The sequence below is a fragment of the Muscardinus avellanarius genome (genome assembly GCF_963383645.1).
Source record: "Muscardinus avellanarius genome assembly, chromosome: 2".
Taxonomy (NCBI): Eukaryota; Metazoa; Chordata; class Mammalia; order Rodentia; family Gliridae; genus Muscardinus; species Muscardinus avellanarius.
Window position 1 is genome coordinate 66760987 of NC_137787.1, and position 25057 is coordinate 66786043.

At 40.2% G+C, this 25057-nt stretch overlaps 1 protein-coding gene across 1 annotated transcript in view; it reads left to right on the plus strand.

The window, feature by feature from the left end:
- Positions 1-2017: 2017 nt before the first annotated feature.
- ABCB11 (ATP binding cassette subfamily B member 11) overlaps positions 2018-25057 on the plus strand; it is a gene marked incomplete at its 3' end in the record, with an annotated part of 64561 nt that continues 41521 nt past the window's right edge. Inside the window, exons 1-10 of the mRNA XM_080689781.1 lie at positions 2018-2029; positions 2811-3049; positions 9437-9524; positions 11186-11319; positions 11984-12155; positions 15288-15412; positions 16493-16667; positions 19120-19233; positions 20879-20989; positions 24171-24296. Of these exons, the coding sequence (XP_080545907.1) occupies positions 2844-3049; positions 9437-9524; positions 11186-11319; positions 11984-12155; positions 15288-15412; positions 16493-16667; positions 19120-19233; positions 20879-20989; positions 24171-24296 (1251 nt within the window). The 5' untranslated portion in view covers positions 2018-2029; positions 2811-2843. The remainder of the gene's footprint in view (positions 2030-2810; positions 3050-9436; positions 9525-11185; positions 11320-11983; positions 12156-15287; positions 15413-16492; positions 16668-19119; positions 19234-20878; positions 20990-24170; positions 24297-25057) is intronic.

The following is a 25057-nucleotide window of genomic DNA, read 5'->3' on the forward strand; positions in this document are numbered from 1 at the left end:
TTTTCTGCAGTTGGTATATGCAGAATGTGAAGGTCACAGTACCCATTTAACCAAGCTGCTGAGGGAACAGGAGTGGTCTGTAGAGGCCAGAGCACATGCCCACTCGTCTATTCACTCCAAGAGACATTACTGCCCTGTGGCCTAAAGCCAGCCGCAGGGCCCGGCCCCTGGCTGCTCTGACTGTCCTTCCCAGAATGGTGTCTTAAGTCCTCACTGAGACCTCATGCAAGGGCCCTACGGTCTGGCCTCATCAGCGCTCGGGCCTTGTCTCCTGCTGTATTCCAGTCCTCAACACTCCAGCCACACAGCCTTTGGCTGAATTTTGTCCATGCTGCCAGTGCTGTCCCCGCAACCCCGATGGAGGCAGAGACAGTTTCCAAGGAGAGACTTGAGGGAAAGGATTGAGGGTGATGGTGAGACTGTGGTCCCAATGCCTGGCAGTGGGATTTGAGATGCATGGGGAAGGAAGCAAGTTCTTGATGGGGCTGAGTGATTTTATGTAACTGGGGAATTTAAGAGACTGTCATTCTAACTGAGGTTGATAAATAGGTATGGTAGGAAGACGGAAGTGAGAAAACGAGATGCCTGGCAGCCACAGAGTGCCAGTGCAATTAAACACGTCAGAAGCCTAGCAGCTCCAACGTCCAGGGCGTGTCCATGGGATGGGCGACTCAGGTTAAGTGGAAATCCTTGATGCTGAGGAGGCCAAAGACAAGTCAAGCATGACCTTCTGAGAAATGACGTGAATACCAATACTGAGGAAATCTGATCTTAGAACAACTATGGGAGTGTGCCTCAATTTTTTCATCATATCAGCACTATTTAATGTTGTTGTCAAAAAATATATATATTCTTGGTGGTAGTGGGTTTCCTGGAAACCCTTCTACCTCTGGGCTACACCCCCAGACCTCTTTTTATATTTTTATTTGGAAACAAGGTCCCGTAAGCCAGTGTGGCTGGCTTCAAACCTGCGAGATCCTCCTGTCTCTGCCTCCCAAGCGTGGGGATTACAAGCATGCGCCACCAAGCCTGGCTTGTTGTCAAAATTTTAACTGCTAGACAGAAGCCATTCTAACCATTTCAGTTTTTTCCATAAAGAAGTGTAGGCATCAGTAAATAAATCAAAGGCCATGGCTGAGAGCAAATAGTTATTTGTTGGTATAAGGTGTGCCTATAACTTTTTGCTTTTTCTTAATATCTCTCAGAAAAACCTCACTGAGTCTCTTGGACCCAAGATAATTAGCTCTACTAAAATGTCTGGAAGAATTAAAGATTATTTTTAAGATACCAAGTTTAGAGCCGGGTGCAGTGGCACATGCCTGTAATCCCAGAAACTCAAGAGGTGGAGGCAGGGGAGGCCCAGGTTCAAAGTCACCCTGGGTAATTTAGTGAGGCTGTGTCTCAAAAAAATTTTAAAAAGCAATATAGCTCAGTAGAGAACCCTGACTTTGGTTCCCAGTACAAAAACAAACAACCAGGTAGGTTTGGCCAGAATTTCTCACCTATTGAGAACTTTCTTACTAAAGAATGACTCATGAAATAAGAAATTGGATGCTCTCCCTAATATGAAAAAGCTAGGGAGAAAATGAGTCATAGGAGGAACTCTAGACCAAAAAGGAGATACTATAGATGAACAAATAAGGCGACCTGAGGGGATGGGAGGGGGGAAGAGGGAGATTCTCTAATGTACATGATGTACATTAACAAACATCAAAGTCAATCACTAAGCCAAACATGAGAAGGAGGAAGGGGAGGGAATGGGGCAGAAATTGGGTAAGGGCTAATTGGGTGATGTGTGCATGTGTGCCTCCACCATCTTGTACTCCACTAAGATGTATGACTACAATGCACCAATAAAAAATTTTAAAAAATAAAAAATTTAACATTAAAAAATGAATGGCTCATGAAAACACTACCTAGGGAGAATTTCTCATTGTTTAAAAATGATCTTAAAATCTTTATTTTTATCCTTAGGTTAGAAAAGAAGAAGAAGAAAGATGATGGCATCAAAGTTGGCTTCTTTCAACTGGTAATAGAACCATGCTGATTTAAGGCATTGATTTTATAATTCTGAATTGTTCCGGCACAGAGGAAGCACTAACTCTTTAGTCATATTGGCAGGTTTTTAACTACAATGATAACTTATTCAGTCATAAGCTTTACCTGTGTTAAAACATGTTGAATGGCAATTAGAATTATGTTGCTGATTAAACACACAAATCCCGTCCAATAGATTAGCAGTCTCCTGGAAAATAGTCATAGAACTCGTAATTATGATTTCAGTAAGGGAAATCATCACAGTATGATTCTTAGGTATTCTGATGACAAGTCTTTACAAATTCTATAGCTTAGGTATGGTATTTAATACACATTTGTACAGGAGAGAGGCATTTCTGGGCATAGATAGGTACTTTTCATTGTCCTCCTCAGTTTGAGAGCCAACTCATACCACTGGGGAACTTCCATCCCTCGTGGTATGTGTACTTGGCAATGGTATCTGTGACAGTGACTATTCCCCCCTTAAGTTGCAGATGAGAAAGATGCTCAAGTCAGCTCCCAAGGTAAAGAGAGTGAATTCAGAGATTAACAAGAAAGAACATGACCTAACCATGTAAATCTCATGTTTTAGGTAACTGATGTACAATATATTTTAATATACTTAGTGTAAACTCAACTGCTCAATTAAGATGATTCCCATAACATTCTGTGTTGAGTGCTATTTATCACACTCTACTAACTAAAATTAAATAGTCCTCCTACCTTTCCTGCTTTTCACCCATAGATGATTTTTGAACCCTTTGTTTTTCAAGTTTCGATTTTCTTCATCGACTGACATTTGGCTGATGATTATTGGAAGTTTATGTGCATTTGTCCATGGACTAGCCCAGCCAGGCATGCTTATGATTTTTGGTACAATGACAGATGTTTTTATTGCATATGAGGCTGAAATACAAGAGCTCGAGACTCCAGGCAAAGCATGTGTGAATAACACCATAGTGTGGATCAACAGCTCCCTCAACCAGAATGTGACAAATGGAACATCTTGTGGGTAGGCTCTTTTTGTTTGTTACTCTTTTTCTCACTTATCTCTTAAATTTTAACTCAAAGTGTGTATCAAGGGCATTATTTTCTGAGCTGGAGTGGTTGGTATGAAACACAGAGAGAATAGAAACATAAACTTATCCATATTTCTAAAAATTATTCTGCCCTGAGGCTTTTTCCATCTTGCCAGCCTTTAAGATGCTAACAGAAACAGGATTGGAACTTGTTTATCAAATAGAGCACCAACGTGAAACCACTTTTTTGATTGTGAACTTGAGTAGGACACTACCAATTATTAGTGCCCCTGGGGAGGTGACCCATAAATTTTGTTTTGTTATGGGCAGCCAAGACAGGAAAGCTGCCCAGATCTCAACTGGTCAGATTCAGCCACCTGTCCTCATAAGAAGGGGGCAATGATGGAAAAAATGAATCTAATGCAATTTGATCAAACTAGGGAGAAGCAGCTAGATTGCCTCTCCACAGGTCTCACAGAAGGGGTTACAATTTATGGAAACAAAAGCCAGGTGATATACACATACAGAGTTAGCTAGGCTGTGCTAACCGGAGAACACGTCAGTCTTAATTTCCTTGGCCTATGTCCTTAACAGGAGGAAGTTTTCATTCTCAGCAGGAGAAAATTCAGGACGTGTGTGTGTGTGTGTGTGTGTGTGTGTGTGTGTGTGTGTATTATTGGGGATCAAACCCAGGGTGCCTCTGAGCCACACCCATCCCTTTTTTTATTTTATGTTTTGAAATGGCTTTGCCACGTTGCTACATCCTTGAACCTGCAATCCTACTGTCTTAGCGTCTTAAGTACTGGGATTACAGGCGTGGGCCACCATGGCCAGCTAGGAGCTCTGTTTCCATTTGAGTCTCATGTACAGTAATTCTCCATCCCCCAACTCCCTTTGTCCCTTAGCTTGGTGGCAGTGGCTAATGATTTGCTTCACCCCAAGCTTCCTCTCTGTATGAGAGTTTCATGTGCACCTGGTATCAGCTGGAGTAGGGTCACCGTCACAGTCATAGGGTCACAGTCACACTGCCATAGAAGGGTGGCACGGTGCCACTCATCAGAAGACAGGCGTGCAGCCCAAGCCGGAGCTCAGGCAGGGTCACCACCATGCTGCTGCTCTTTGTGATAATCCGGACAGGCCACCTTGTGCTCAGTGAGGGCCGGAGTGTACAGGGGTGGCTGGCTGTCACAGCTTGGGCTTTGCAGCTGGCCTCAGGCTGCCTCGGGTTCAGAGCACACTCATTTGCACGTATGCATTTATACAACAGGTTCAGATATCGAAGGCAGGGCACATTCTGCCTAGGGACACATTTGGAATGGCTCCCTCAAATGAATTCATACTTCTCAGTTTCATTTTTGAGATTTTCTACAAGCCTGATTCAGACTATAAGCAAGTCTTTCTAAATCATGGGCACTCCTCCACAACATGATCTGCTTTGAGAGTCTTCATTAATTCACTCATCCAACCCTAACCCTTTATTTAGCAGCAACTGTTACTGGGAAATTGTAGAAGCATCTGGGATGCTGTCATCTTAGGATCATAGTTTTTATCATTGCAGAGCATAGGTCCAGTCACCCAGACCATCGTTCGTTCAATCAATGAGCATTCATGAATATGTAGTTACAAACTTGTAAGGGCTTGGTGATAAAAAAATACAGATGACATGTTATATGCAGAATTACCCTTTAAAAATGACCAAGCCTATTCTTTACAAAGAGATTTGCGGCTGGCTGTGGTGCCGCCTGCTTGCGATCCCAGTTCTTGGGAGGCTGAGGCAGAAGGATTGCAGGTTCACAGCCAAGCCTCGGCTACTTAGTGAGGCCCTCCACCGCTTAGTGAGACCCTATTTCAAAATAAAGAATGGAAAATAGGCCTGGGGATTTAGCTCAGAGGTAGAATGCCCCTGGGTTCAATCTCTAGTAACACACACATACATGCGCGCGCGCGCGCACACACACACACACACACACACACACACACACATACATACATAGATTTGCTAGCACCTAAATATGTTTCTTTTCTTTCTTTTCTTTTTTTTTGTGGTGCTGGGGGTAGAACCCAGGGCCTTTTCTACCTCTGGGTTATACTCCCAGACCTATTTTATATTTTATTTGGAAACAGGGTCTCACTAAGTAGCGGAGAGCCTTACAAAGTAGCTGAGGCTGGCTTTGAACCTGAGCGATCCTCCTGTCTCAGCTTTCCAAGCGCTGGGATTACAAGCATGCGTCCCATGCCTGGCTTAAATATGTTTCTTTTCTTCGGGCATGGTGGCGCATGCTTGTAATCCCCGCGCTTGGGAGGCAGATACAGGAGGATTGCGCTGGTTTGGAGCCAGCCTCGTTGGTTTAAGAGACCCTGTTTTCAAATAAAAAAATATACAATAGGTCTGGGAGTGTAGCCTGGAGGTAGAGGGGCTTCCAGGAACCCCAGTACCACCAAAAAAAAAAAAGTTTCTTTTCTAAATTTACAAGTTTCTTTTCATCTGAAAGAGTCGGAGCAGTTTGTATCAACAAGAGATAGAATTCAATGACAGTCTTTTTAAGCCCTTTGTTTCTGTTGGAGGACAGAAATGAACCACTATTTCAAAACAAACCATTTTGTGGCTATGACCACAAAATATAAAGTTAATCTTTCTCCCTCTGTGTGATGTAAACTGATCCAAACCCTTACTAACAATAAATTATCATGAAAGTAATTTTAAAAATATCCCTGTGAGGATATTCTGTCATGCCTTAAACTTTGAAAATAAATGTTTGAGAGGTGAAAATCTGAGGCATTTCCATGATATTAGGTGCTCATAAATATGTGTCAGGTGGATTAAAAGGCGAACCTATGACTGATGTTTGTATCACACGTCTCCATTAGGAAGCAATTCTCTATGGCTCATTCTCATTCATTCTCATGAGCCACTGCTCATTCTCTTTGTTCTTACCGGGTCACATACCCAAGGTTGAGCAAATACAGCAAACTGGGTCTTTTGGCAGAACACTGGCCTTGGCTGAATTCACATGATACCAAGCATGTATGTGGACATTTATCCTTTTCTCTTAAAAAAAAATTCATACATATATCTGAAATTCTGCAGACCACATCTATGTTAAGCCACCCATTTATGAGGGACTCTGACAAGTTAAATAATTTGTGAGTTATTAAGGTCACTGATTTGAGTGCTATTTTTGTGCCTATGAGTAACATGTTTATTTAACTTTTATGTAGTAAGATCACTGTGAAAATGGAGTTGGGTGGGACAGAAGACAAGGAAGAGAATATTTTCCCACCTCTAAGTAGTTAATACGCCTCCAAAGTTACTTAATCTTTTCACAAGTTTCCTTCTTGGAAAAAGTACGTCATTAAAGATAAAATCCCCCCCCCATTATAGTAGATAAATACATACACTATATAGGTCTTAGATTATATAAGACAGCGAAATACTTTTAGCAACAGAAGCATGTGTAATGGTAGGAGCTGATTTTACTTTTGTTATATTGTTTTCCATATGTCTCTTGACATCTACTGAATGGAATTTTTAAGCTAAAACCTCATAAATGACTTTCAGTGAATAACACTGGTAAGGATTACAGAACCTCAGACCTTCTGAGGAGCTTATCAGAATTTCTGCTCAGAAGAATAAAGCAATAGAGCAAAAGAATTAAACCAGATGAAACAATGTGAAATTAAAAGACCATTATGCACTTTTTGATCCAGTTAAAATATAAACAACTGGAGGCCACAAAGCCTTTTAAGTTAATCTTCGAAGAGACATACTGTTATTTCTGTCATGCTCTATTGGTCGCATGGACCAACTCTGGTATAGTTTTGGAGGGGACTTTACAAAAGTGTGAGTACCTAGAGACAGGAACCTGAGATGTCCCGTGGAGGCTGATCACGGTAGCCATTGGAAGCTGGTCTTCAAATACACCTATGAATGCAACAAGGTGGAAATTCGAGGTTGTACTTTCACTTGGATTCCAGTCTATTTTTCTTTTAAGTAATGTGCACTCAGCTTATACATAAAAACACTATTTTGAAGTTAGATGCTTTAAGACACCACTTTTTAAAAACAGCTTTATTAGCCGGGCGTGGTGGCACACACTTGTAATCCCAGCATTCGGGAGGCTGAGACAGGTAGATCACGGTTCTCAGATAGCCTCAGCTACTTAGTGAGGTCCCTTGCAACTCAGTGAGACCCTGTTTCAAAACAAAGAATTAAAAAAATAGGGCTGGGGGTGTAGCTTGGAGGTAGAATGCCCCTGGGTTCCATCCCCAGTACCACACACACACACACACACACACACACACACACACACACACACACACAAACCCAGCTTGATTGAGATACAATTCATACATCACTAAATTTATCCAATGAAAGTATGCAGTGTGATAGTTTTAGGTTTATGTATAGTTGTGCGTCCTTTGCTACCTAAATCCACGGACTTGGGTATACATAGTATACCTAATACTAGTACATCACATGAGCTATACAAAGATTCTCAGCTTTTATAAGCACCTATGAGTATGGATGCTTATATAGAAACTTGTCATGGTCTAGGTCTCGCTCATTCTTTGGGTTGCCCTTAGTTATAAGGACTAGAAATGTGATAAACATTTTACCTGGTTTGGAGATTGTTAGAAGTGTTGACCATGGTAGTTATTTTTCTTCCTGATTAATATTCAAAAGTAAAATCAAAATCAAGAAGCATTTATTGACTGCCTACTTTGTATATGTACTACGCCATGCTTTCAGAAGTATGACCAAGCGGTGCAAACCCATCCTTTGGCCTCATCTAGCTTACAATCGATTAGCAAGACAAGTACAAATATACTCAATATAAACTTATTTAATAAGTAATCGACAGTGCCATACAGCAATAAAATGTGAAATAATAGTTTATTCTGTACTAAATGAATTTTATCGCAGAGAGAGAATAATTCAAGTTTCAGTCACAAAAGCAAGGCCTTATAGAAAACAGAAATGGTTCAGGATGGATGCTAAAGATGCTGCCTGGATCTTCTGCAGAAATGGACTCCATCGCCGGGCGTAGTGGCTCACGCTTGTAATCCCAGCACTTGGGAGGGTGAGACAAAAGGATTGCTCAGGTTCAAAGCCAGCCTCAGCTACTTTGTGAGGCTCTCAGCAACTTAGTGAGATCCTGTTTCCAAATAAAATATAAAATAGGTCTGAGAGTGTAGCCCGGGGGTAGAAAGCCCCTGGGTTCCACCCCCAGTACCACAAAAAAAAAAAAAAAAAAAAAAGAAAGAAAGAAAGAAATGGACTCTATCATTCAACTAGTCCTTAAGGGTCAACATGGTTATCAACGAATATGTTAGTTTTCTAATTCTAAAATTTCTTATATCCTGAAAGCAATTTCAGATCCCCCCCCCCCCTTCCTGGTCCTCCCATTCCCAAATCCTGTGCCACAGCATGGTAGTTCTGCTAAGGGAAAATGCAGAGAGCTTTCTCACTATTCCCAGCAAGCAGCGTTGGCTTCAATCTTAGAAATTGTCCTGGTAAGGGAAGCTTCATGGGGTGTAGTCAGTAGAAAGAGCTTATAAGATGCTTTTCTGCCCTTGGAAAGTTGACAGCCCTGTTTTTCAGTCACTCTGAGATAGAGAAATTGAAAAGGGGCCTAGATTCCTAGAGAAGGTAACAGGAAGCCTCTTGATTCACAGCACTCTTTTTTTTTCTAGAAGTGTCTTTTCAGGTAGCCTGTCTAACTTGTTAAAACCTTTCTCTAGCTATGATTTTTCTCTCTGTCTCTCTGTCTTTGTCTCTGCCCCCCCACCCCCCTCTGGATCTGTAAGAGCAGAAGGGGCAAGGTGGATTGAGCACACTGGGAAGCCATGTAAGGTTCCCTCTCTGCTAGTAACTTCTGGATAATTGTTTCACACTCCTAGCAACTCTTCCATGACAGGGATGAACATATCTGCTATGACTGGTACCAGGAGATCTATATAGAGTTTGGTTTCGATGGATTATAATTCCACATAGACAAAATGGCTTACTCATATTTAATAGAAATACATGCTAGTTATATTTTATTTTATTTATTTATTATTTTTATTTTTTTGGTGGAACTGGGGGTGGAACCCAAAGGCTTTCTACCTCTGGACTATACTTCCAGACCTTTTTTATATTTTATTTGGGAACAGGGTCTCACTATGTTGCTGAGAGCCTCACTAAGTAGCTGAGGCTGGCTTCGAACCTGTGTGATCCTCCTGTCTCAGCCTCCCAAGCGCGGGAATTACAAGAGTGCACCACCACACCCGGCTATATTTTATATATTATATTTTAAAACCCTCTGAACCTTCAAATACAATCCTTGGTAGCCTGATCCTATTTGCAAGTCTTATCAGTTCTTTTTCCTCTTTTGAAGGTTGCTGGACATTGAAAGTGAGATGATCATGTTTGCTGGTTACTATGCTGGAGTCGGTGCTGCAGTACTTCTCATAGGATATATTCAAGTTAGTGGCTTCTACATTTTATTTATAAATCAACACGGGGCTCATAGACATGACAATAAAATGCAAAGTGTTGTGTTTTGCCTTTACCTATTCAGAAGCTCTAAGAACTTCAGTTCTAGTTCCAGAGACAGCTGCCTGTAGAGAGAACTGGAGAGGAGACTTTCAGCTGCAAGGTCCTGTCCACCTTGCTTCTCTTCAGAGATCAGAAATGGACAGCTGTGGGTGTGTTTATAGGAGGCAGGTGGCTGAGCAGCCTGGAGAAAGCCAGGCACATGGAGGTGAAAGAAGGCAAGAATTACATACAGTAACATCTGCACACCCATGTTCATAGCAGCACAATCCGTAATAGCCCAAATAGGGTCTCCATCAACAGATGAATGGATTGGAAAAATATGGGAAATAAACACAATGGAACTCTACTCATCTATAAAGAAGAAGAAAATCATGTCATTCGCAAGAAGATGGAAAGACCTGGAGAATATTATGTTAAATGAGATCAGCCAAGCACAGAAAGAGAAGGGAAATATGTTTTCTCTAATATGCCCAAACTAGGGACTATTAGGAATACCAGAGGGACTCCAGATAATGGAGGGGAAACCTCAGCAAAGCTAGAATGGAAGGATAGGCGAGGAAGAAGGCTGAGGTCGATTAATGGAGGAGCTACATTCGAATATGTGTAAAAGTATGAATGTAGCATGATCAACCTGGACACTCATTGTTGGGGAGAAGGGGAAGTGGGGGGGCACCAAGCACTGTCTGAATGTGTGCCATTTTCAATATGATCCACATAAAAATAAAAAAAAATTAATAAAAGAAGGTAAAACGTACCTTCTTTTTCTCTTTCATTACCGAAATCTCACCAAACTCCACTCCAACCCAAATCTTGCCAAACTTAATTAGTGCATATTCTAGACTGAGGTAAGGGAGGGGCTGGGATTACTGACACAGACTTTTTTTTGGTTAGGGGAAATCTATCAGCAGATTGGATTCCCTGCTTATACCAGAATGTCTGTCCTCCATTTCCTGAAAATTATTGCCTAAAAATGATGCACAAATGTTAATCTCAGACCTCTCCGGGTTGGAAGCTTCACTCAGAAGTGATATGAAAAAGCATCGATTTTGGAGCAATAGCATCTTGGGTTTTATGCTGCGAGGCTTACTTTACTGGTAGAAAAAGTGAATCTTTTCTTAGGGGACGTACTGGATATTGAACCCAGGAGCATTCTACCTCCAACCTATACCCCAGACCTCTTTATTTTTGTTTTTGAAACAGGCTTTTGCTGGGTTGTTGAGAGTCTAACTAAATTGCCGAGGCTGTCCTCAAACCTGAGATCCTCCTTTCTCAGTCTCCTGAGTACTAGGATTACCATGCCCATCTGGGAAAGTGAATCTTGACTGGGCAAAATTCAAGAGGCAAGGGCCTGCTTATATGTCAGAGTTGTATTCAAACCATATCCCTCCCCTGCCCCCAGTTCTGTTGGATTCCACCATTAGCAGCAGATGCTGGAGCTCACACACCTTTGGTGCGAAGAGGAGGAGTTTTGTGAATGATGTTTCTCATGTTTTCAACCATTGCATAAAGCATTATCTTCTGAAAAGAGAAAAAATTAATAAATATTTTTTAACATTTCAAAGCTAAGCATTCTTCCGTCTGTTTTCAGATAAGCTGTTGGGTAATTGCTGCAGCCCGTCAGATACAGAAAATGAGAAAAATTTACTTCAGAAGAATAATGAGAATGGAGATTGGATGGTTTGACTGCAATTCTGTGGGGGAGCTGAATACAAGATTCTCAGAGTAAGTAGTTGGTAGAACAATTATTTTTCTCAATAAAATAACAATTCGAGAACATTTTCAGTTATGACATGTTTGGTCTTTTAGGTTGGGCTTTCATAGATAGCATGGCAGTGCCTTATAAAAGTGGTTATTGACCATTGAAAAGTCGGGTACTACAGTTTGGCTTGTGAGCCCTTGATTAAAACATTAGAAATTAAATATTATAAAAGAGTTTAAAGAAGTAGGTTTTTTGGCCTCAGAGGAGAAATAAAGATTTCACAATTTACCTATATAGACAAAAATAATACAATTGAAAATAACTATCTTGCTCCACTGGTAGAGACAATTTCTACACACACACACACACACACACACACACACACACACACACACAGACACACACACACGCTACTTTGAAAAAGATTCAAACTAAAAAAAAAAAACAGATTTGAATTTAGTTCATGGGCTGAGGATGTACTATGCATGATGCCCTAGGTTCTATCCCCAGCACTGCAAATAACAAAATAATACATATATTCATTTTTTTATTCAAATATCATCTTGATGATTAAGGGCAATCGTGGTACAGAGATGAGAGTGTCCAGAGGGAAGAATGAACTGTCTCAGCGGGACACTCGAGTTGCCCAGATTCGGTGTTAGTGATCATGACTGCTCTTGTTTCTAGTGATATTAACAAAATCAACGATGCCATAGCCGATCAATTTGCCATCTTCATCCAGCGCATAACCTCGGCCATCTTTGGGTTCCTGCTGGGCTTTTTTAGGGGTTGGAAACTGACCTTGACTATTATTTCTGTCAGCCCTCTCATTGGGATTGGAGCCGCCGTCATTGGTTTGGTAAGAATGTCTTTTTGCTTCTCTCCCAGGACAGATAATTGTGCTCATAAACCACCAAAATATGAGTCGTGATTTTCTCCTCCTGAGTTTGTTTAGTCAATATAATCATCACCATTTTGATGTACTCTCTTTGATTATCTCCTAATATCAAATAATATTCTGTAAACCATGAGTCAATGAGTTTTTGATGAGGTAAATATTATTTTACTAACAACAGTTACATTTATTGAACACCTGCTATTTTGTTGGGTATTATTAGGAGCTTCGTGTACATTATCTTAACCCCTATTACAATATTATAAAGTACTAACACCATTTTGAATGTAAGAAGCGGAAGTTCCGAGAGATTAAAGAACGTACCTGGAATTGCATACTGGCAGAGTAGGACCCAAGTCCACGGGTGCCCAGCTCCAAGTGCTCACTCCTCAGTTTTTATGCCTGTCACTCCCTGGATTCTTCCAGGATCACATGGTTCCCTCAAAAAGGCATAACTAATATGCCCAGCTCAGTATGAGCTCCTGAGAAAATTTCTGTAATCACAATGGTGTTTTCCATTCTATCTGATCAGTTTTAGAGAGAGGTTTTCTGACCCATCCAGAGTGTTATCTCTGTTAAGGTTTCTGTTCCTCAACTATTCAAACTAAGACAAAGAAGTATAGAAGTAGGAGGTTAGGGCCACCACAGTGTAAAAGACTCTCAAGGCCTGATAAATGATTATTTCTTACTTGTAGAGTGGCCACAATAGATAGCAGGTCACAGATTCAGCCATTACCAGCAATCTGCTATCAGAGCGAATAGAATTTGAGTGAAAAGCTATATGGCACTTACACATCATTGAGCCACAGGTGCCAGCCTCCATGATAGTCTCTTCTAGCAGAGTGTTCTCACCAGGCAGTGGCCATATTACTTAAGCATTTCTAGATAATACAGAAAATAGGTTGAACGTTAAGTAGCAAAGAGTCATTTCACTAGACACTAACAAGTGTGTGTGTCTAGAAAAAAAATCTTTAACTCATCAAAAACCCATCTTTAAAAGAGGGCTAAAGCCGGGCGTGGTGGCGCACGCTTGTAATCCCTGAGCTTGGGAGGCAGAGACAGGAGGATCGCGCAGGTTCGAAGCCAGCCGCGCACGCTGGCTTAGGAGACCCTGTTTCCAAATAAAAATATAAAATAGGTCTGGGAGTGTAGCTCAGAGGTAGAAGGGCTCCCAGGAACCCCAGTACCACCAAAAAAAAAAAAAAAAGGGGCTAAAGCCTCCCTAAATAATTGTAACGATTCACTGGACATGGTGATACATGCCTATAATTTCAATACTTGGGAGGCTGAGAAAGGAGGATCGTAGGCCAGCCCCAGGAATTTAACAAGACCATTTCAAAAGAAAAATAAAAAGGGCTGGGCTGTAGCTCAAAGGTAGAATGCCCCTGGGTTCGATCTTCAGTACAAAATAATAATAATGATGGTAATAATAATTGTGATGATTTGGGGCACTGTCCGTGTTATATACTTAAGCAGTGTCTGGCACAGAATCAATTGCTAAAGAGATATCTTATTATTTTTATTACATAGCCACTACATCATGTAAGCTTTCTAACAGTTTTTCCTACCAAACACTTTCCAGCCATGTTCTAGGGAACACTCAACTTCCAGAACAGTGTCAGGATTTCTGCAAACACTTGAAGCAGCTTGTTTTTTAAAAAAATTCATTTAAACTCTTTTTTCAAATCTGTGATAAATTAATGTACATATTCCAATGGAGCACAGACCATGTTGTAACATATTGAAGACTGAAAGCATTGCCTGGCTAACTTGGTTATAAATAGACTCAAGAGTATACTTTCTTATTGCCCATATTCTAACTTCTGTGTGTCATTGATTTGGAATGTGGTAACCGGGCACTTGTCTCTTCTTGCATTCATGTCTGTGCATGTTTGTTTCTGTAAAATGATACAGAAAACTTTACTAGGCTCAAAGCAAAGGCAGTGTCTCTTTTCACACAAAAAAATGGCAGAAGTGGGCAACAAACAATTGATGTATTTGAAGTTACTGTGGGTTTTAGATGCCTTAATTAGACCTTTATATTTGGAATAACAAACATGAACAATTGTCAGATATTTCCAAAAATATACTTAAGCTGCTGGACCAGTTTATTTATGTATTATTTATATATGTATAACAATATATATTCATATAATTATTTATTATATGGTGTTGGGGATGAAACCTAGGGCCTTATGCATGCTAGGCAAGCACTCTGACACTGAGCTACAGTAAACCCTTCCTGAATTGGTTTAATTGAAGTATACTGAAATTAATTAGTATCCCATTACTATAAAACAAATATCATTCACAACTACTTAATTTTCTTATTATGGTGCTGGAAACACTTATTTCAAGAAAAATTTGGTGTGATAAAACTGCAGTGTCATCCATAATGCCCAAATGCAACTTTTAATGTTGTTGAAAATAGCTTCACTATCCCTATGTTTGCCTTTTCTTTTGTTTTCTTTCTTTTTTTGTGGTCCTGGGAATTGAACCCAAGGGACATTCCACCTCCAAGATATACCCCCTGCCCTTTATATTTTTTGTTTTGAAATAGAGTCTCAGTCGGTTGCTTAGAGTCTCACTGTGTTGTTGAGGCTAGTTTCAAACCTATGATCCTCCTGTCTTAGCCCCCAAGTACTTATAAGCATGTACCACTATGCCTGGCTGAGACTGGCTTTTGATGGAGTCATTCTGATACATCAAAAACCAAATACCCATCCCAGGCATGGTGGTGCACATTCATAATCCCAGTACTTGGGAGCCTGAGACAGGAGGATAGCAGGTTCAAGGCCAGCCTCAGAAATTTAGTGAGAACCTGCTTCAAAATAAAAAATAAAAAGGGCTGAAGAGTGTACCTCAGAGATAGAATGGCCTGGATTCTGTTCCCAGAACCATGAACACAAAAACAAACCCACCTATGGATGAGGCTTAACTTGGATCCAAGGCTAGTCTTTCCTGCAGTGTTGCAGTGAGAATCCGGTGTGTACTGAAACAGCGCGTATTTATCTCTGTTAAATGAATCAGTGAATGACAAGCCAACTTACCTAGCAACCTAGTCTTTTCATTTTCTTTTCTCCTTTTGGGTTTTAGAGTGTGGCCAAGTTCACAGACCTGGAGTTGAAGGCTTATGCCAAAGCAGGGTCTGTAGCGGATGAAGTAATTTCATCTGTGCGAACAGTGGCTGCTTTTGGTGGTGAGCAAAAAGAGATCAAAAGGTTAGTTAATTGGAATGTCTGTTATTCTCTTGAATCTCATCAGTCAGCATGATACTCTGACTTCTCATTTTGTACAAAGTGGCAGATCTACCACGGTCTATAACAACCAAGAAAAGCATTTGTTTAGAGGCAACTATGCAGAATAATTTAGATTAGTCAAAGCATTATAGAAATCCCCTAACTTGACAATGTGTCTTCAAAGGTATTGCAGATGGCAAATCTTAGAAAGCCAACCTGGGAGCCAGCCTCAGCTACTTAGTAAGGCCTTCCACAACTTAGTGAGACTCTCGTTTTGTTTTGTTTTGTTTTGTTTTTGGTGGTACTGAGGTTCCTGGAAACCCTTCTACCTCTGGGCTATACTCCCACACCTATTTTTATAGTTTTTTATTTGGAAACAGGGTCTCTTAAGCCAATGCGGCTGGCTTTGAACCTGCGCAATCCTCCTGTTTCCGCCTCCCAAGCGCGTGGATTACAAGCGTGCACCACCACGCCCAGCGTGAGACCTTCTTTTAAAAAAAGAATAAGCCGGGCGTGGTGGTGCACGCTTGTAATCCCTGCGCCTGGGAGGTGGAGACAGGAGGTTCGTGCAGGTTCGAAGCCCGCCGCGCTGGCTTAGGAGACCCTGTTTCCAAATAAAAATAAAATAGGTCTGGGAGTGTAACCTGGAGGTAGATGGGCTTCCAGGAACCCCAGTACCACCAATAAATAAATAAATAAATAAATAAATAAATAAATAAATAAATTCATTTTATAATGCCAACATTACCCTGATACCAAAGCCAGACAAACACAATCCAGGGAGAAAAAAATCATAGGCCAATCCTTGCTTTTAATGATTCTCTGTGGGCTGCTCAGGGCCCTGATTGCCTGGCGCCCATCAGTCTCTTGCTTCCCTGCTCACCTCCCCAACCTCACAGAAAGGGAGATGTAGATGGAGGCTTTAATTCTTCCTGTTCCCAGGGCCTCTGCCCTGCCTCGATTTTATAATCATTGAGAAAAACCATGTCCTGGGGGCCTGTTTTAAATATTATAACTAGAGTTCCTCCTGTTGATGTTAACTGAAATGTTTTCTCTTCACAGGTATGAGAACAATCTGGTGTTTGCCCAGCGCTGGGGAATTAGAAAAGGGATAGTGATAGGATTCTTTACTGGATACATGTGGTGTCTCATCTTTCTTTGCTATGCACTAGCCTTCTGGTATGGTTCCAAACTTGTTTTGGATGATGGAGAATACACACCAGGAACCCTTATCCAGGTACTATGATCTTTTTGACCTACATCTCCTGCTAGAATTTCAGAAAAGCCCTCAGATGAGATGTGTGGATTAGACATTCCTTTGGTGTCTGAGGAAGGAAGGAGTTCATGATTTGATGAAGTCCACCTGCAGAAATAACAATTCTTAAGTATTTTCTAATGAAGAGATCTGAGCATTTGGACTGATGAAACCAGCAATTTAATGCTTTCCAATGAAAGACTCTGTAGCTATAAAATAATGGCTTTCTGGTTGAATTCAAAAGATAATAGGCCATGAAAATGGAAAGTCAGTGATCTCTCAGCTAAAAATTAACAAATCACATGATTTAGCTTAGTAAAAGTACAAGATATATGCTTAATGGACATATTTGTGAAACATAATGAGTTACTGAAATATGAATAGTGTCTCAACTGAACAGAGAGCACAGCACATTGTACTACTCACGTGTGCCATGGATGTTATCACTAATGCCACAGCCACTCTCATCACCAGTGTCTTCAGTGACTCACGCAAGAAGTCATTATTGAACATTTAGTAGGTGCCAGACGCCACTGAAGTGCAGGGAATTCAATAGTGGGCAAAAAAAGTGTTTTTTTTTTCCACCCTGCCAGTATTTAGGATTTAGTAGGCAAGGCAAGCAGTGATGAAATCCTCTTGGAGATGTACAGTGGCAAATGGTGATATGTGCCTTAGAGCACAGGGAACTTCGACAGCGAGGAGTGGGGCAGCCAGCAGGGCTGGGCCAGCGAGCTTCTCATCTGCTCCTTCTCCCAGGGCCGCTCTTCCTTAGCTGATAGCCACCAGCCCCCACCTTGGTCATTGTTTGAATTATTGGTTGAAAGAAGCACTTCTCCTACTGGGCATTCTCTATGCACCCAGTTTTTCATTCATTCTCTCTCTCTCTCTCTCTCTCTCTCTCTCTCTCTCTCTCTTCTCTCTCTCTCTCTCTCTCTCTTTTATTGGGGGGGAGTGTTACTGAGGATTGAAACCAGGGGCATTCTACCTCCAAGATACACCCTTGTTCTTTTTATTTTTTTAATTTGTAATAAGGAAAATATGGTGCTGGGTGGGGTGGCCCATGCCTGTAACTGGAGTACTTGGGAGGCTGAGATAGGAGAATTGCAGGTTCCCAGCCAGTCTTAGCAACTTAGTGATACCCTCCACAAGTTAGTGAGACTCTGTTTTAAAAAAAAAAATAGTACTGGGGGTATAGTTAAGAGGTAGGATGACTGGGTTCAATCCCCAGTATCACAAAAAAAAGAAAGAAAGATATACACAATGGAATATTATTCATCCATAAAGAGGAATGGAATCATAACATTTATAGGTAAATGAATGGATGAAACTGGAGATCGTCATGTTAAGTGAAATAAACCAGTCTCAGAAAGAGAAATAGGGCATGTTTCCTCTCATATGTGGAACCTAGAAGAAAAAGAAAGATGGTATGAAAGTAATAGGGGGATTATCAGGGTAGGGGAAGAAGACCAGGGGAAGGGGACGGGCTAAGAGAGGTTGTAGTAGGGCAAATGGGTTCAATTAAAAGACATTATATGCTTGTGTGGACATTTCACAACAAAACTCATTTTTTACAATTAATATATAATAATAATTAAAATAAAGATTAAAAATTAAAATCAATGCTATTTGGTAGTGGCATCTGGTCACGATCAGGTAGCCTTCCCCTAAATGAATGATATGGCTGTGTTGGTGAGTGGAGGACGGCCTCCCCTGCTCTGCATGGAATCTGGGGCCTTTCTACTTGAAATGCAGCTGGCAGCAGGGGTTCTTGAGATGGCAATAGCTCAAGCGCCCGGCCTCAGACTGCTCTACTAATTACATGTTGTAACCTAGGGCACGGGAGAGAACCTCCAGATATGTCTGTCTCCTCTTCTGTTGCAATGTTTAAATGAAATGACAGAGATAAAACACGTAAAGCACATCCTGTTGTTAACTATTGTCAGTAGCCCTAGCAGCAATAGTAGTGACTAGTTATCCTAGTGCCTGGTTTGTGGAGAAGCCATAGAGCAGATTGGCTTGGCATGTACCCCCTGCAGGACAGCCAAGGTGACCTTAGTGTCTTTATTGTCTAGGTTACTCTGTAGCTAGAAAACCATCATGAGGCTGACTATATGCAAAATCAAGTGATCCTATCACTGTTCTGTTTGTGTGTATATGCTGCCTTCTCTCCATCTCTTACTCATTTCTTCTACTTCGTAAAGAGTGATGTTAAATAAAAAAATAATGTAGTCTTTTAAATCCTGACAAGGGAGGATTAGAAATGCTTTTCAGAGCAAAAGCTATTCCACAGGTTTCTGGGAGCTATTGCGCTTTCAAACTCCTGGGGAAGAATAGTTCCAAGATGTCTCTGCATTCACAAGGATGGCCCAGATAGTAAGGAGCGCTACTTACACATTGATAAGTATGCAGGAAACAATCTCTCTTTTCATTTCAGATTTTCTTCACTGTCATAGTAGGAGCTTTAAATCTTGGCAATGCATCTTCTTGTTTGGAAGCCTTTGCCTCTGGGCGTGCAGCAGCTGCCAGCATTTTTGAGACAATAGACCGGGTATGTAAAAGCCAAAAGTAACAACTATTAGTAGGTTGATGGGGGTTGGAGTTGGGAATGAACTTTGAAGAACTTACCCTCAATGTTGAAAAACTATGAGAAGCTATCAAAATACCTTTAAGTATTTTATTAAGTATTTATTAATTGCCATCATGAGCCAGACCAGATTCTGAAAGCTGAGAATGCAACAGTGAGCCCGAATAAATAACATCCCTGCACTCAAGCTACTGCAGGGAGACTGGAGTAAAACAGTAAGCACCTGCAAAGATAAGAAGATATCAGCGCTGAGCACAGAGACCAGAGGAAAGAAACATGATAGCACCTTGAGAATAAGAGGTGCTTCGTGGGTTCAATAGACCATGAGGTTTCTTTTGGTTTTGGTTTTGGTTTTGCCAAAAAGGTTGTAATCTACCTGAAAAAGCTGCTCCTCATCACTTTATGTCCATTATACTGTGAGGTTTCATATCCTGGGATATAGCAAGATTGTTGGAAAAACATAAAAATATTGATCTATTCAAATTTAACCTCATCTTAGGGTTCTTAGGTGCTCAAATGAAATAATGACTTTAAAGGGCCCTGAAACTTTGGCTAAAAATTAAGGCACTTAAGAGTTATCTTATTATTTTTATTAGAGAACCAGGAAGAAGAAGGAAGATTATACTATATCCTCAAATAGAGCTATGGTAGCCAGGCATGGTGGTAAACACCTATAATCCCTTTTCTTGGGAAGTTGAGACAGGAAAATCTCAAGTTCGACACCAGCCTCAGCACTTAGCAATGTCTTCAGCAACTTAATGACACCCCGTTTCAAACTAAAAAATAAAATTGGGTTGGGGCTGTAGCTCAGAGATAGGACACCCCTGGTTTCACACACACATACAAAAATAGAGCTATGAGTTTCTGTTACTAGTTGTGGGAGAGGAAATAAGTTGAATGTGGAGGATTCTGTTGGAAGGAGGTGGTGCTCACTCTTGTCTGATTAAACAGAATGGTTACATTCAAGCTTAGGCTCACTAGACTAGGCTTGCTACTAACAACAGAGGTGGAATTCAGTACGGCAATTGAAAGTTAGTAGTCTTTGAAGACACCATCTACAATGGGTACTGTAATGTAGAGCACCACTGATCCCCGGCTTAGTTACTAGTTAAATGATCCTAAGCAAGAAATAATCTCTCTGATATTCCTTTACTTTTTTACATGAATGGGCATTACATTACCTGTCTAGTAGGTTATGAAAACAATGTAAATGAAAAAAGCACATTAAAATACCTTTTATATTACCTCCATAACAATATTACAGCAATATGATTGATGTATGACACATTATAAACAATAATATGTAAAATAGTATAATTATGCCACATATAGCTTATATAATACAGTAAAACTCAATAATAGTCATTAAATAAGTTAGTAAATAAAATATAGTATATATCATATTAATATATCACATTAATAACAGTAATATAGTATCTCAATACATAGTGCTGATTATTATCACTATACTTAATGAGGTAGCAATTTCTCATTAGCATATCTCTTCACTGTTTTACTCAGTAATTGTTTCATAAGTTAACTCAAACTAAGATGGTCAGTAAATGCATGTAATGTATCTTTGCCATATGAATTCTATGTTCTACTCTAGAAACCCATCATTGACTGCTTGTCAGAAGATGGGTACAAGCTGGATCGAATCAAGGGTGAAATTGAATTCCATAATGTGACCTTCCACTATCCTTCTAGACCAGAGGTGAAGGTGAGTGCCAGCCTTTACCCGGCAGACAATGAACAAAAATGTTCATGTCATGATAAAATGATGATTAATTTTTAGGGCCACTGCTTGCTTCTTCTCTTCCTTTTTCTCCCTCTCTCCATATCTCTCTCTCCATATCTCTCTTTCTCGCTCTCTCTCTCTCTCTCTCTCTCTCTCTCTCCCTTTCATTTTTTGTGGTACTGAAGATTCAATCCAGGGATGTTCTACCACTGAGACACACCTCCAGGCTTTTCATTTTATTTCTATGCTGCCCTATGTTGCCCTGGAAGTTGCAATCTTCCTGCCTCAGTCTCCTGAGTGGGCAGAATTATAGACATGGACCAACACACCCAGCTGATTGCTTGTTCTCTAAAGCCTGACTCAGTTCCCGGGAACAAGGGATAGATCCATGTTTCTCTGGAAGTGTCCTTAGGTGTTGTTTCGTGTTAGATGACACACTACATTTCTTTGTGATAATTGCATTGTGCAAATCCCTCTGGTTGAAACACAGTCCAGCAGCACATTCAAGTTAAGTCAACTATATGATATTATAGGGAAATGAGTGGCAGATCCTGCTATTCTGAGAACATAGTAGATAGACTAGAAAGAAGGCAATCAAAACAGTCAAGAAGCAGGGCTTGCTTCATCGCTGCCTTCTTAGAGGCTACGGAAGGTACAGCGCACTGAGTGGGTAGAGAACAGTGGCAAAGGGAAGCCACTGACTATTGCTTTTTTTTTTTTTTTTGGTGGTACTAGGGATGGAACCCAGGGGCATTCTACCTCTGAGCTACAACCCCAGCCCTATTTTTTATTCTTTATTTTGAAACAGGGTCTCACTGAGTTGCAAAGGGCCTCACTAAGTAGCGGAGGCTATTCACAAACTGTGATCCTCCTGTCTCAGCTCCCCAAATGTTGGGATTACAAGCATGTGCCACCACATCCAGCTGACTGTTGCTTTTTACTTCCCATCTGTCTGTTCAAAAGGGTCATGCATTAGTTCTTATAGGAAAAGAACGTCCTGATATTGTGCTGTGTATCTTGTTCTACATGATTGGCCAGGGCATGTGATAAAGAAAATTTCCAGTTCTCTCTCTCTTCTCTCTTCTCTCTTTTCTCTTTTCTCTTTTCTCTTTTCTCTTTTCTCTCTCTCTCTCTCTCTCTCTCTCTCTCTCTCTCTCTCTCTCTCCCCCCCTCTCTCTCTCCTCCCCTCCCCTCCCCTCCCCTCCTTCTCCCCCTCTCCTCTCTCCTCTCTCTCCTCTCTCCTCTCTCCTCTCTCTCTCTCTCTTTCTTTTTGTGGTACTGGTATGGAATCCAGGAGCATTCTACCTCTGAGTGACACCCCCAGCCCTACTTTTAAATTTTGAAACAGGGTCTCACTGAGTTGCAAAGAACCTCACTAAGTAGCTGAGGCTGGCTGTGAAAAGCAATCCTCCTGTCTCAGCCTCCCAAATGCTGGGATTACAAATACAGTTTTCCTGAATCTACAAAGCAAAATCTTTAAAAGTAATCTACTCCACAGGAAAATTAAGATCTACTCCCTTTGAATGAATTGACTTTGAAATAAGACTTATTCTTCATTTTTAAGAGTATCTCTGAGGCTAAGACAGAAGGATCATTGGTTCAAAGCCGGTTTCAGCGCTTAAGGAGGGCCCCAGCAACTTAGTGGCACTTGTTGCAAAGTAAAAAATAAAAAAAGGCTGAGGGTACAGCTAAGAGGCAGAATGTCCCTGGGTTCAATTCCCAGTACCACACATACACACACAAAAAGGACTGTCTCAGGTTTCTTTTTGTTAATACTTCTGTTATCCTTGCAGAACTAAAACCCATTTCATTAGCCTAACTTTATTGATACTATGTACCTATAATGTAGTTGTGTGTGTATGTATGTAGGTATGTATATATATGACATACATATGATATTTAGATAGGCATTAACTATATGTATAATGTATATAAATGCACAGTAATTTATATTATTGTCATATTATTATAAACTATAATATTTACCTATTGTTTATATCTATGTTATATAAATATATATTAAAATATATACTTACCTACATTATCTATGGATATATGAAACTTAAGTAAATATATATTCATATTATATACTTAAAGTAATTTTATTATTATCATCTATTGCCCTTGTTCCTAAACATCTAATGTCATAATATATGCAAAATTACTTCATAAGGCATAAATCATAAGGAAGTACTCAATAAATATTTATGAGTGAATGGCTAATACTTTCTTTATAACTATTTAGAATCAGCTCATCCCAACTACTCAACACCTACTGGTTGGCTTGAGGCATTGATTTCATTTCTGTTTTATCTTTTATTCCCAATAGTAAAGGTTTGCTTTAATAAAATTGCCTGACTTAACCCATAAATATGCTTCATTCACACCATGTGTAAATCCTTCACCCTTCTGAGCACCATGCCATACAGGGTCTGTACTGATAAACACACTCGATGCCTGCCCCCTTCCTGGGAGCTTGCAGTCTAATACAGGTCAGAAAGTGGAAATATATTTGAAAGCTTGACTCTCTAGTGTGAAGTGAAAGACAAGTGATATCCCATCACACAGAGGACCCCAAGCCACTCTCACACAGTCAACACAAAATTCACCTCTCATTGGTGGAAAAATCCTACAGGTTGTGAATGAACTGTTCACTCTTGTTCTGAGTACCTGCCAACATTTGGTCTCTTCCACAGTGCTTTTTAAAAACACATCACATTTTTAGGTAAATTTATTCAGATAACATGTTCATATACCATATAAGTGTTTGACAGCGTAAAGTCTGCAAATTAATTTATTGTTCATTCTTGGTCAGTTAATTTGCATCATATTTCTAACTAATTGGGTGTTTTTCCTTTAACTAATTGGGATGGTCTCCTTGAGGTAGCCTAGTATGTCAAAAGTGTTTTAAATTTTACAAATTGGTCTTGCTTATTTACCAGTGTTAGCCCACATCATGAATTTCTTGACCATAGTTTTAAGTAATTGCTCATCTTAGGTAGTGTTTCCTCTTGCCAGTGAAACAAGGGAATTGGTGGATATTACTGAAGGAACGTAAACACGTGGCACACAGTGTCCTCACAAAGCGTTCTAATTTGTAGTCTGATTGCTTGATTAGGAACTCAGTAATAATTTTAACTTTTTTCTTTTCTTTTCTCTCTAGATATTAAATAACCTCAACTTGGTCATTAAACCAGGGGAAATGACGGCTCTAGTAGGGTCCAGTGGATCTGGGAAAAGCACAACACTTCAGCTCATTCAGAGATTCTACGACCCCTCCGAAGGCATGGTGTGTGTCTTCCAAAAAGTTCTTAACCCATGAGGATAGAGGAGTGCAGATGGTGGCTAATTGTCAAACTGAGACTGTCCTGGCCCACACATAGATTTATGAATGAATAATTTTTTTTTACCAAATAGACAAGATAAAGTTCACCCATAGACTTGATGACTTAGTGATTTTGTTACTGAATTGACAAGACAAACTCCCTGCATGTCATTGCTTCTTGAGTGAACAATTTATCCCACTTCTCTCCTTGTCTTGTAATAACGTCATCATTGATTCTTTACATGTTCCAGACACTAAGGATAGAAAAGCTGACTCAGCTAGAAATTAACAAAGAACAGCCCTCGACTGCCTTTTTGAAAAGTTGACTTTAAAAGAACTTCTTTTAATTTTTAAACTTTTATTGGGACATTGTAATGATACATCATAGTGAGATTCAAAGTAACTTATTCATATATTCACACATCGCTTGGTGTAAAAGAACTTTTTACATACAATTTTGTGAATGATTTAGTTTATTACCTTGTATTTATTTGAGTAAACATACACTTAAGCTAAGAAAATAAATATTAATATTTGCTACTTAATTATTATACACCCATAAAATGAAGAAGCCGAGAGTGAAAGAAATTGAGACCCGCCTCAGATCATTCAGCTACATTTGAACCCTGGTGTGTAGATGCCGAAGCCCATACTCCGTACACTCTGTCTCAGAGTTACTCTTGTCAGCACCTCCTTCATACCTTGAGATAGACTTGTCTGAACTG